Consider the following 14,420-nt stretch of genomic DNA (forward strand, 5'->3'; position numbering starts at 1 on the left):
TAGCTTCGAGACCAGGGCCAGAAGCAGCTCTTTAGGGACCTCTCTGAGCGTCTAGGCAGTGAGTCCCCAAAAGAGAGGGCTCCCTGTGAGGATTTAACTGAACAGCTCAAGAGGGTGTGGTGGGACATGGATCCATTCAGCCATCTCAGTGGAAGTCAGGACTGGAAATGCAGTTATCCAGGAAGGATCTGTGGAAAGCTCTTTTGTCTGCTGGTTTGGACCCTGCACTGCATGCAAAGCCAGCAGGGTTTTTGAAAAACTTCTATGAGCAGAACCACTGCCAGCCTGGATTGAAAGGGTCAGAGAAGGGAAGAAATGACTTCAATGGCAGAACCATGGAAACAAAGATCTAGTCTGGAAAAAACCTCAGGCCAAAAAGGCAGATCTGCCCCTTGAGCCAAGAGGGAGCTGGCCACCTGCCTCAGCACATGGAGGGGGCAGGCTTTGCACCCCTTTGTTAAGGAAAAGTATTGCTACCCCAAAGCTTGGAGGTGGTGGGGTCTATACCCCAGTGTTTGGGGAGAGCATGGATACTGCACAAATGCTTGGAAGGGGTAAGGCTGCCACTCAAGCAGGTCTGGAGGACAAAGAATCAAACCACAGCGGACTCTGACCTTGAGATCTAATGGAGTCCGCCTTGCCAGGTTTAGACTTGTTGGGACTCGTGCTCCCTATTTTCTCTCCAGTCTCTCCTTTCTGGAATGGAATGTTTATCCTATGCCTGTCCCTCCTTTGTATACTGGAAGCAGATAACTTATTTGCTAGTTTTCACAGGTCCATCGGAATTTTGTTATAGGACAGGCCACACCCATAATTGATTTTGAGGAGACTTTGTTCTTAGCATTGTACTGAAATGATTTAAGGGTTTGGGGATGCTATGATGGAATTCATGTATTTAGCATGTGGGAAGAACATGTCCATTGGGGATCTAGAGGGCAGACTCCTGGGGACTGAATCAGGTCCCCCAAAAGGCATGTTCAGGTCTTAAACCCTGGTCATGTGGCTGTGAACCCATTTGTAAGTTGGACCGTCGAATATGTTATTAGTTAAGCTGCTCAAACTGAATGAAGGCAGGCCTTAACCCATATGACTTAAGTTCTTAGAAGCAAAGGAAACTGAACACACAAAGAAGCCATGGGGAATAGCCAGAAGCTGAAGTCAACAGAACACGTGAGAGAGAGAAGATGCCACCATGTGCACTGCCATGTGATGGAAAAGCCACAGACCAAGGATTGCCAGCAGCCAGCACCAGAATTCCAGTCTTTGGGGAGAAAGCACTGCCTTACTGATGCCTTGATTTTGGACTTACAGCCTCAAAACCAGAGCCAATAATTACCATTGCTTAAGCCAACTCATTTTATGGTATTGTTTTGGCAGCCTGGAAACTAGAACAGTCATGTTGTATAATGGTTTTCATATATTGTTGAGTTGCACTTGCTAATATTTTGTTAAGGATTTTTGCATCTGTATTCATGAAGAATATTGGTCTGTAGTTTTCTTTTTTGTTCTGTCTTTGTCTGATTTTGGTGTCAGGGTAATACTACCTTCACAAAATGAATTGGAAAATGAAGAGAAAAAATTCAGAACAAATAGAAAACAAATAGACAACCACATGCAAAAAAATAAATCTTATACCTTCCACAAAAATTAATTCAAAATGGATCAAAGATAAAATGCAAAACTATAAAACTTTAACTTGATTAAAATGTAAAACTTCTGCCCAATAAGAGATACTTTCAAGAGAATGCAAAGACCAGCTACAGACTGGAAGGAGCATAAAGGACTTGTGTCCAAAATATAAAATAACTCTTAAAATTCAACAATAAGAAAACAAACAACACAATTAAAAATGGGTAAAATACCTAAACAGATACCTCACACAAGATATACAGATGGCAAATAAACATTTATGAAAATTAGCTTTCATATGACATCATATGCCACTAGGGAATTGCAAATTTAAACAACAATGGCATACCACTACATAACTATTAGAATGGCTGAAATTTAAAAACCAAAACCAAATGTTGGCAAAGATGTGAAAAAGAAACTCTCATTCACTATTGGTGGGATTGCAAAATGGTATAGCCACTTTGACATTTCCTTGCAAAGCTAAACATAGTCTTACCATATGAACCAGCAATCTGCTCCTAGGTATTTACCCAAATGAGCTGAAAACTATGTCCACACAAAAACCTACACATGAATGTTAATAGCAGCTTTATTTGTAATTGCCCAAAATTGGAATCAATCAAGATGAACTACAATAAGTACAGATAAACGAACTTGTGGTACATCCATACAGTGGATTATTCAGTGATTTTAAAAATGAGCTATTAAACCATGAAAAGACATAGAGAAACCATAAATGCATATTAGTTAGTGAAAGAAGCCAGTCTATAAAAGTTACATACTATATGATTCCAACGATATGACATTCTGGAAAAGGCAAAACTAGAGAGAGAGTAAAAAGATCAGTGGTTGCCAGGGGCTTGGAGGAGAGAGGAAGGGATGAATAGGCGACACGGGGAACTTTCAGGGCAGCCAAACTATTCTTTATGATACTTTGCTGGTGATACATTACATGATGCAATTATCAAAACCCAGAGAACTATAGGACACAGAATAAGCTCTAATGCAAACTATGGAGTTTAGTTAGTAATAATGTAGCAACATTGGTTCATCAATTACAACAAATATACCACATGATTCCAAGATGTTAATAATAGGAGAAACTGTGAAGGAGGAAGAAGCGCTATATAGGAACTCTCTGTAGTATCTGCTCAAGTTTCTTCAAAGTTAATATTGCTCTAAAAAAGACATTATTAAACTTTTAAAAATTCCATTTTCCTATTGCTTGTTAGAAAAATTCTTAATATTATAATCATGCTGGTTATACACACATACACACACACAGAAATTCTGCTTATTTTTTTTAAAGAAGTTGTAGGTTTACAGAAAAGTCATGCAGAAAACACTGAGTTCCCATACACCTCATCTTACATGCAGTGTTCCCTATTAATAAGTTTGCATTAGTGTTACCTTTGTTACAAAGGATGAAATGATATTAACATAACTATGCCATTAACAATAGTCCATTGTTTACATCAGGGTTCACTGTTTGTGTTGTATATTCCCATTATTTTACAATTTTTATTCTAGCAACATATACTCAACCTAAAATTTCCCTTTTTAACCACATTCACATATATAATTCAGTGTTGTTAATTACATTCACAGTGTTGTGCTACCATCACCAGCCTCTATTACTAAAACTTTTCCATCACCCCAGAAAATGTGTACCAATTAAGTGTTAGTGCCCTATTCCATACTCTCACCCCAGCTCCTGGTAACCTGTATTCTAGTTTCTGACTATGAATTTGCATATTTTAATTATTTTATATCGGTGAGTTCATACAAGACTTATGCTTTTGTGATTTGCTTATTGTACTCAACAAGATATCTTCAAGGTTCATCATGTTGTTGCAGGTATCGTAACTTCATTACTTTTTACAGCTGAATAATATTTCACTGCATGTATATATAACACATTTTGCTTTTATCTGTTGATGGACACTTGGGTTGCTTTCACTTTTTGGCAATGGTGAATAATGCCACAATGAACACTGGTGTACACATATCTGTTCAAGTCTCTTTCAGTTCTTTTGGGTATATATATACATATATACACACACACACACCTAGACGTGGGATTGCTGGGTCATATGGTAATTCCATATGTAACTTTCTGAGGACCTGCCAAACCATTTCCACAGCAGAGCTGCCCCACTTTACATTCCCACCAACAATGAATGAGTGTTCTATTTCTTCACATCCTTGCCAACACTTATTTTCCATTTTTTAAAAATAGTAATCATTCTAGTGAGTATGACATAGTATCTCATTGTGGTTTTCATTTGCATTTCCCTAGTGGCTAAGGATGTTGCCCATCTTTTCATGTGCTTATAGGCCATTTGCATATCTTTGGGAAAATACCCATTCAAATCTTATGCCTATTTTTTAATTGGGCTGTCTTAATCCTGCTTAACTTTTATTAATAGATTGGAATTTATTACAAGAAGGAGCACATTGAACCTCATCCATTCTAAACAACTCTTTTTTTTTTTTAACCAAAGTAAATAGTTTTTGACTGGTGATAAAAAACACATGCAGATTTTATTCACCTATATCTCAGGTTCAAGAAGGCATAACAGTTTGGGTTGGGATAAATTCTATACTTATTTGCCAGACTATAATATAAGATAGAACTTCTATAAGACAGACAAGCTTATTAACTGATGATCCTTAAAGAAAGAATTTTTCCACTAAGTAAAAACTTTGCATGTCACGTATAGTAGAGACTTTTATTTGATTTCAGCTATGGCTCTAAATTGTTAAAGGATTGATTATAGATAGTAGCATATCTATCCTAATGTATACCAAATTAAATATCTTTTTGAAGGTTCAAAAGGCCTAATGAGCTATGCTGTGATTGAGAATGTGCCTAATTTATTAAAATATTTATTTAGAATTTTAAAAGTTTGTCTTTAGAACATATGTCAAAGAATGGGCATATTTATTTTATATAGGACGACTTTTTAAAAAAATCAAATTTAATTGTATAATCCCTCTGGCAGTTTGTATTATTTATCAATTCCAGAAGGAGGTATAGATTATGCTTGTAAACTGGTCCGTTCCTCCGGGTATGATACCATTTGATCGGTTTAAGTTCAAAGGTTTTAAGTTTACTCAATCAATTCAGGGCTGTTGATTGACTATATGTCGGTAGGACGTGGCTTAGGGTTGCGTCCCCACCCCTTGGGCTATAAGGAAGGTATAAAAGGGCCCTGAATCTCTACCTCCATCTTCACAGTCTTCGGGGGCTTTGGCTTTCTTACAAAGACGAGGATCCAACCAGGTGGTTGTCTTGGTATTATGGCTGTAGAATAAAGATCTCAATTAGAAACAGTAAAATAAAGAGGGAGAAAAGTATTTCAAAAGCAAAGATTAAAAATGACTAGAAGGTATACATGTTTGAATAGTTATCTTCTACAGGCTCAATTTGTATTCCTCAGATTCAATAATCCTATTGTTCTCAGTTCTGTTACTTCAAAACTGTTATAAAGGCAAGGTAAAACTAGAGCACTAATTTGAGAATGAAGGCTCTAAAGAAGGGATAAAATGCCAAGTACAGAATACACTTATTTAGGCAGTCAAAACGTTTCAAAGGGTAGGCACACAACCTCACACTGTGCACTATCTAGCTGTGAAAGCTGCACTAAAAATCTTCTTTGTTTGCTTGCTGGATTCCTTCCTCTCTCCTTTCAAAAAATACTATACTTATGATGTGTGGGCACTGTGCTGAAGGCTGGGGATAGAGAGACGAAAAATTAGAGCCCTGTTCTCACCGAACACTATTTTGAAGAAATCTCTTCAAAATAGAATAAAACAAAAGTTTTAAAAGTAGCTGTTTATGCCACATGCAAGTAAAAAGGATGGGTATAATTAAGAGTAACTACAAAACTAAGGTTTCATCAGCATGCATCATATACTTACCAGAAAAAAAAAAAGTAGAACAAAGAGAATTAGATATCCTCTACCCCTTTTTAAATGAAGTAAGCCAAAGATGCTTTCAGAGAGCAATGTCTGTTTAATTAACTATAGGTCATAGTCAAAGTCAACTAACCTCAAACCGGGTTATCATGCAAAAGATACTAATTTTAAAACAAAACTGTCACATCATTGACTAGACAGTGTTAGGTTAAAATATAAGCCTATTAAAGAAAACAACATGGAAAAAAATACATAGGAAGGCAAAAATATATAGTTATTATCAAAATACTGTAAGACTAACAATGTGAACAAATTAAATTTCCTTGTTGCTTTCAAAGGAGAAGAACTCACTAATCTCTACCTTGACTGCTCTAGGTAACGAAGCTAATGGCTTCAGAGAACTAAACATATCTTCTTTCTTTTTTTAGCCCCTGAGTTACTTATAGAGCTTTGCAGTCACTTCTTACACACTGTCAGGTATGATACTAGTTGATAGACTATGGTTTAAATACATTTTTGTATGCTGACTAGTGGTTAATCATTGTAGGAGAATTTGGGATTGTTTCCAGAAAGTCTGCATTACCCATACTGTTAAGAAATACGTTCTCTCCATTATATCAATTTTAGCAAAATGAAAAGGATAAGAACTCCAAAGATGCCCAGGAGCAGGCAGATTGTTAGGGGAAAAAAAAATCATGGAAGTATCTTGCCGAACCAAACTCAAAATTCCTATGTGAAAAAAAATTAATTTAATGACCCAAAATTTTATTCCTGAATCTCACAAGATGTGGGCAATACCCTAAGTTTTATTCAACATTTCCCTAGGTAAAGAAATTTGTAGGGGCTATACCCAAAACATGATAGCTAAAGATTACTATTAATATTCTATTAATATTCTATTATTCTATTCTTAATATTAATATTCTATTCTTAAAATCACATTTTTTTTTAAAGACTTATCTATTTCTCTCCCCCCCACCCACCCAGTTGTCTGCTCTCTGTGTCTGTTTGTATTCTTAACAGTGGCACTGGGAAACTGTGGCTATTTTTTGTTGCATCATCTTACTGCATCAGCCCTCCGTGTATGTGGCACCACTCCTGGGCAGGCTGCACTTTTTTCGCACGGGGAAGCTCTCCTTTTATGGGGCACATTCCTTGCACATGGGGCTTCCCTATGCAGGGGACACCCCTGTGTGGCAGGGCACTCCTTGTGTGTGTCAGCACTGCGCGGGGGCCAGCTCACCACGCAGGTCAGGAGGCCCTGAGTTTGAACCCTGGACCTCCCTTGTGGTAAGTGGATGCTCTATCCGTTGAGCCAAATCTGCTTCCCAAAATCGCATGTTTTAAGAGCCACAGAAACAAGATCAAACATGTCAGCTACAGCAAAGACAAAAGCTTTATCTAGCAAAGCAATTAATATTCAACTCTAAGGACAGCTCTTTTATAAATCCTTTTTTGCTGTATAATTGACTAACTTTTCCTTTATGCAGGGTAAACTGTTGTCAAATTCAGTGACAATTCTGAAGTATTCTTTCTAAAGGTATTCTAGTCACTACTAGTGACTCTACATCTTACTTGGGGGATCAGTTCTAAAATCTGCATGAAAGTCAAAAGTCTATCAAAATCACCCTTGAAAAACTCCTCCAATTGTGCACAGAGAAGAATATACCTGGTTTTGTTTGTTTTGTATGGTCTGGGCATTATTTTGTATGGTCTGGACATTTATATTGTCCTCAATAATGTACCTACCATATGTGGTAAAAAGAATTTCAAACCTGAAAAATCTATGTCTTTTAAACACTAGAATCCCACTTGGAGCAGCAAGATGCTCACTCTGAGAAACTTGTGGAATTAGGACCAACTGAGGGGACAGATTCAAGTACTTCATTCCTAACTCATTTCTGAGTCCATGTTCTTTGAATATAGTGCCCAATCCTATTTTCATAGTTATTTAATTGTTATATTCTGTAAAGTTATTATATTAATAGTCTACCTCTGAGAAAATGCTTCTAAGATGACAATAACAGCTGCAGAAGAATATACAAATTCTTCTTAATGAAACTTCCAATAAATTATTTATATACTGTTATTCTCTGGGGCAAACAACTTACAAATTTAGGTTGATCTAATACATGTGGTATTCAACATCTTTATAAATACTATATTAAATATGCTTTTCCATAAAAATAATTTTGTGTGAGAAAACATATATTGTACTAATTACTCTAAGGATCAATACTATTCCTCCTGTATTACTTAACTCTATTGACTGAATATATCAAACAAAAATTTTAGGACTGAAAATACTTTGTTCAGATAATAAAGAGGCCTCTCCCAAACAATGGTAATCTTGAACATGTTCATTAAACTGGACAATCTACAAAAAGTGAAAGAAAAAAAAAAAAAGGCAAAGCAGAACACCCTTTATTCCTTACATTTTTCATTAAAGTCACAAACCTATTTTTAATCTTTCTGCTTTTCTAAAATCAGAGGTCAAATACACTATTCCTTCATCCGAGTCAAATAATAATGACATGTCATGCAAGGAAATAGATTAATAATCAACTGTAATTTGTATGAAAAAAATAATTTTTAAAAAGTAAAAGAAATGGAAGCCATGTAAAACAGGCATATTTCCAAAATGAAATGAACAGCAACAACAACAACACAGACAAACCTCCTGGTGTCAGGGAACATTAGAAGAGATACAGGCATGTGCTTACTCGATGAAGTAGATCATCCCCGTGTCGGTGTAGGCCATCTCCCAGTTTGGGGGCAGTGGTTCCAGATTCTCATCTCTCATCATGTAATTTCTGAAGTCCATGGAGCTATTGGTTTGGCTGTAACTCGGGACAGTCTTCATCCAGTCAGATGATTCAGAATGCCTCTCTCTGTTTTCTGTTATTATTTAAAACAGAACAGCATGAAAAGCAGATAAAGTTACTCTCTTCTCCAAACAGCCCTCTTGCCTTTCTTTCAAGCAAAGTGACTGAATAGTTATTGCAAATTTGCTTGTCTATTATGTCCATATTCTGCTATAATTTTTGAAATACAGTATAAACACAATGAATTTTCTTTATTTGTTACAATGCATTATCCATGGATAACACCTCTGATGGAAGCCTGGGAAAGAAGGAAAAAAAGGCTCTAGAATCAATTCACTATACAAATCTAACAAAATCAGCTATAGCAGCACTTATGCAGTCCTTTTTATGTGCCAGGCTCTATTTTAAGCATTTTACATATATTACCTCATCCTCACCAATATTCCATGAGTATAAATTATCATTATCCCCATTTCATGGATGAGGAAAAAAGGAACAGAAGGGTTAAGTTAACTTATCCAAGGTTACACAGCTAGTAAACACAAAGCCAGAATTCTAATCTAAGTGGTCTGGTATACTAGACTTGAACATATATACAGGCTTTTAAAGAATACTAATAAAAAATTTATATACTCAGAAAGGAATGCTAAGGGGCATGGGTTCTTTCTTTTTAGAGTAATGAAATTGTTCTAAAATTTTTGAGATGATGAATTTACAACATTGTGATTATACTAAAAGCCATTGATTATATACTTTGGATAGATCATAACGGTATGTGAATATATCTCAATAAAACTGCTTAATAAACAAATACATAATTGTGCAAGAATAGCCAGAAATAGCAGCTATGTACCACAGGGGAAATACAGAGGCACTGAGAAGTGACGAATTTTCTTTGTCTGTTTTTTGTTTATTACTATTATTGAAATAATGAAAACGCTCTGATGATTGACATGATGAATGCACAGCTATGTGATTATACTAAATACCACTGATTGTACACTTTGGATGAATTGTATGTTTTATTAATATGTATCAATAAGATTGATTTGTTTTAAAAAAATACATTCAATAAACTTCCTGTTGTTAAATATAACTCTGTTTGATGGTGTTAAAGTCCTTTCAGAGTCCCAAAGCCCATAATGTAGGAAAGAAGAGTAAAATACAGTTACTGTATATGAATTCACAATCTGGGCACTTAAAACTTGTTTCTAGAATCTAATCGATGCTACATTATATCATTATAACAACTCCAAACTACAAGTAATGCCTTGTAATCACAGAATCTTAGAAGAGGTGACTGATATCATTAGCTTTCATTCTCTGTAGTACTTCAACTCCAACCACTGTCTACACAACCAAGACTTAAAATCCATTAATACTGCTACTTACCTTCCCTGTTACCCTCCCTCATCTCCTAGCCATGTCATTACTTTGCTTACCCAACTGAAATTCCATGATCAACCATTTTAATCACTCCCTTGCAAGAACCCTTGATTCCCTAGCTCCAATCTCCTTCATCACACTTGTCTGCTTAGATCCTGTCCTTCACCTGTTCCCTACCAGAACCCATGCAGCTACACATCAACAATACTAACTGGTCTCACTTTAAATTCATGATCAATAATCTCAGGTGGACATTTAATGATTTCTGGCAATAGTAATACATTTCTTTAGTTCATTCTCACACTCTTCTGGATAAACTATTTCATACCTTCCTTTTCAAATCTACAACTACTACTTCCTTTTTTACTACATACTTTTTTTTTAAGCAGTTTTATTGAGATATATTCACATACCATATGGTCTATCCAAAGTGTATAATCAATAGCTTTTAGTATAATCACATTGTTGTACAATCATAACCACAAAAAATCTTAGAAGAATTTCATTACTCCAAATATAAAAACTCCACACCCCTTAGCAGTCACCTCCCAATCTCTCAATCCTTCCACAGCCCTACATAACCACTAAACTAATTTCATCTTTATATAAATTGATTCATATTTACAGTTTACAAATGGAATCAAATAATATACAGTACTTTGTTTCTGGTTTCTTTCACTTAGCATAATGTGGGTTTTTTTGGTCTGATATTAGCATCTTGTAACATTAAAATACATTTGTTCAGCTTCAAAGAAAAACAGGCTTACATATACAATATAACCCACATTCATAATTCACGTGAGGTTTTACTCTGCTATACAATTCCATGTCACATTTTTCGGCTTTCCCGCTAGTAATACACATGACCTTAAACTTTCCCTTTAAACCAGTCACACTGTCATGCCCATATAACGGCAGTACTAGTAACAAACATGTTGTGCTTTCACCTTTTCTATTCATTTCCAAAGATTAACACACCTTTTTACCAACTCTGCACAAGTTAACTTAGTTTTTTCCACTCTTTTTTTTTTCATTTCTCTCCCCTTCCCCCCCCCCCCCGCCCCAGTTGTCTGTTCTCTGTGTCTATCTGCTGCATGTTCTTTGTCTGCTTCTGTTTTTGTCAACGGCACAGCAATCTGTTTCTTTTTGTTGTTGTTGTGTCATCTTGTTGTGTCAGCTCTCCGTGTGTGTGGCACCATTCCTGGGGAGGCTGAACTTTCTTTCACGCTGGTCAGCTCTTCTTACGGGGCACACTTCTTGCGCGTGGGGCTCCCCTATGCAGGGACACCCTTGAGTGGGAGGGCACTCCTTGCGTGCATCAGCACTGTGCGTGGGCCAGCTGCACACGGGTCAAGGAGGCCAGGGGTTTGAACCATGGGCCTCCCATGTGGTAGACGGATGCCCTAACCACTGGGCCAAGTCCACTTCCCAGCTTTCCACTCTTGAACCTTATTCTATTTTCTGGTGATCCATATTCAAGTTATTAACTCCATAGATTATACAATATAATTAGTTCATAACAGCACAATAATACCATTTGTCCTTTTGTGTCTCGCATTGCTTCACTCAACATAATATCTTCCAGGTTCATCCACGTAATCATATGTTTCATGACTTCATTTCTTCTTATAGCTGCATAATATTCCATTGTGTGTAAACACTACAGTGTATTTATCCATTCATTGGTTGATAGAGACAACTGGATTGTTTCCATCTTTTGGCAATCGTGAATAAGGCTGCTATGAACATTGGTGTGCAGGCATCTGTATGTGTTACTGCTCTATAATTCTTCTGGGTATACTCCCTGGAGTGGTGTTGCTGGGTCACAGGGCAAATCTATATCCAACTTCTTTAGGAACTACACAACAGTCCTCCACCATTTGCAGAATGGCATTCTACATTCCCACTGACAGTGTATATGTGTTCCTATCTCTCCACATTCTCTCCAAACTTGTAGGTTTCCAAACTTTTAATAGTGGCCATTCTAATAGGTGTGAAATGACATCTCATTGTCGCTTTGAAGTGTATTTCCCTAAATCGATGGTGATGTTGAACATTTTTTCATGTGTTTTTTTTTTTTTTTGCCATTTGTATTTCTTCTTTGGATACATGTCTATTCAAGACTTTTGCCCATTTTTTAATTGGGTCATTTGTTTATTGCTGTGTTGCAGCATCTCTTTAAATATCACAGATATTAAACCCTTATCAGATATGTGATTTCCAAATATTTTCTCCCATTGAGTCGGAAACTTTTCACCTTTTGACAAAGTCCTTTGAGATGCAAAAGTGTTTAATTTTGAGGACATCTCATTTATCTATTTTTTCTTTTGCTTATACTTGGGGTGTAAGGTCCAAGAAACCAACACCTACCACAAGATCTTTAAGACATTCTCTACATTTTCTCCCAGGAGTTTTATGATTATCGCTTTTATATTTAGGTCCTAGATCGATTTTGAGTTGATTCTTGTATAGGGAGTGAGACAGGAGTCCTCTTCCATTCTTTTGGTTATGGATATCCAGTTCTCCTAGTACTATTTGCTGAAGAGGCTGTTTTGTCCTGATAACAGGGACTTGGTAGGGTTGTCAAAAACCAGTTAGCCATAGAAGTGAGAGTTTATTTCTGGACTCCTAATTCTATTTCACTGATTGCTGTGTCTATCTTTATGACAATACCATGCCATTTTGACTACTGTAACTTTGTAATAGGTTTCAAGATCAGGCAGTTAATTTCCTCCCACATAGCTCTTCTTTTTTAGAATGCTTTTGGCTATTCAGGTGCACTTTCCCTTCAAAATAAATTTGGTAATTGCCTTTTCTATTTCTGTAAAGTAGGCAGTTGGAATTTTGATTGGTATTGCACTGAATCTGTAAGTTAGTTTGGGTAGGACTGACATCTTCACGATATTTAGTCTTTCAATCCATGAACACAGAATATCTTTCCATTTGTTTAGGTCTTCTTTGATTTCTTTTAGTTTGATTGTTTTGTAGTTTTCTGAATACAGGTCCTACACTTCTTTGGTTAAATTGATTCCAAGGTATTTGAGGTTTTTTTGTTGCTATTGTAAATGGACTTTTTTCCATCATTTCCTTCCCAGATTGGTCAATACTAGCATACAGAAACATCACTGATTTTTGTATGTTTATTTTGTATCCTGCCACTTTGCTGAACTTGTTTATTAGCTCACGTAGCTTTGTCAGAGACATTTCAGAATTTTCTAAATATAGGATCAGGTAATCTGCAAATAGTGAGAGTTTTACTTCCTCTTATCCTATTTGGATGCCTTTAATTTTTTTTTTTCTTGTCTAATTGTTCTAGCTAGAATTTCTAGTACAATGTTGAATAACAACAGTGACAGTGGGCATTCTTTTCTTGTTCCCAATTTCAGAGGGAAAGCTTTCAACCTTTCCCCATTGAGTACAATGTAGGCTGTGGGTTTTTCATATATGCCCTTTATCATATTGAGGAATTTTCCTTATATTCCTACCTTATAAAGTGTTTTTTATCAAGGAAGAGTATTAGATTTTGTCAAATGCCTTTTCTGCATCAATCAAGTTGAACATTGTGAGTTTTTTACTTCAATTTGTTAATGTGGTGTATTACGTTAATTGATTTTCTTATGTTGAACCACCCTTGCATAACAGGAATAAATCCCACTTGGCCATGGTGTATAATTCTTTTAAATGCTGCTGGGTTCTTTTTGCAAGTATTTTTTAAAGAATTTTTTCACCTTTGTTCATTAGAGAGATAGGTGTAATTTTCATTCATGTAATATCTTTACCTGGCTTTGGTATTAGGGTGATGATGTTGGCTATATAAAATGTGTTGGGTAATTTTCCCTCCTCTTCCTTTTTTTGGAAGAATAAACAGGATTGGTGCTAATCTTTTTCAAAATGCTTGGTAGAATTCACCTCTGAGGCCATCTGGTCCTGGAATTTTCTATGTTGGGAGAATTTTTTTTAAACAAATTTTATTGATACATATATTAATAAAGCATAAATCCATCCAAAGTGTACAATCAGGGAAACGGACTTGGCCCAGTGGTTAGGGCGTCCGTCTACCACATGGGAGGTCCGTGGTTCAAACCCCGGGCCTCCTTAACCTGTGTGGAGCTGGCCCATGCGCAGTGCTGATGCGCGCAAGGAGTGCACCCCGTAAGGAGAGCTGCCCAGCGCGAAAGAAAGTGCAGCCTGCCCAGGAATGGCGCCGCCCACACTTCCCATGCCGCTGAACGACAACAGAAGCGGACAAAGAAACAAGACGCAGCAAATAGACACAGAGAACAGACAACCGGGGGATGGGGGGGAATTAAATAAATAAAAATAAATCTTTAAAAAAAAAATTAAATTAAATTAAATTAAAATCTTTAAAAAAACAAACAAAAACAAAGTGTACAATCAATGGTATTCGGTATAAACACATAGTTGTGTACTTATCACTTTAATCATTTTTAGAGCATTTCATTATTCCAATGATAATAATAATAAAAACAAAAATTCACCACCTCTCAGTCTATGCTTCCCCGGCCATCCATAGCTGCTATTCTGTTTCCTTCTCTCTAGTGTATTTGTATGTAGGTTTTGTAAAAACAGTCTTATTATGCAATATCACCCATACTTGTAATTTACATGAGTTTTCACTTCATTATGTTATACAGT

General features: G+C 36.3%; 1 protein-coding gene across 3 annotated transcripts in view; it reads right to left on the reverse strand.

The window, feature by feature from the left end:
* MAGI3 (membrane associated guanylate kinase, WW and PDZ domain containing 3) overlaps positions 1–14,420 on the reverse strand; it is a 306,230-nt gene that overhangs the window by 57,945 nt on the left and 233,865 nt on the right. For all 3 annotated transcript variants that reach the window (XM_071217190.1, XM_058303015.2, XM_058303014.2), the window contains exons 5-6: positions 8,277–8,451; positions 4,860–4,939 (exon numbers count right to left, since the gene is read on the reverse strand). In XM_071217190.1, the coding sequence (XP_071073291.1) occupies positions 4,860–4,939; positions 8,277–8,451 (255 nt within the window). The remainder of the gene's footprint in view (positions 1–4,859; positions 4,940–8,276; positions 8,452–14,420) is intronic.

This window comes from Dasypus novemcinctus, chromosome 9, assembly GCF_030445035.2.
Source record: "Dasypus novemcinctus isolate mDasNov1 chromosome 9, mDasNov1.1.hap2, whole genome shotgun sequence".
NCBI classification, from domain to species: domain Eukaryota; kingdom Metazoa; phylum Chordata; class Mammalia; order Cingulata; family Dasypodidae; genus Dasypus; species Dasypus novemcinctus.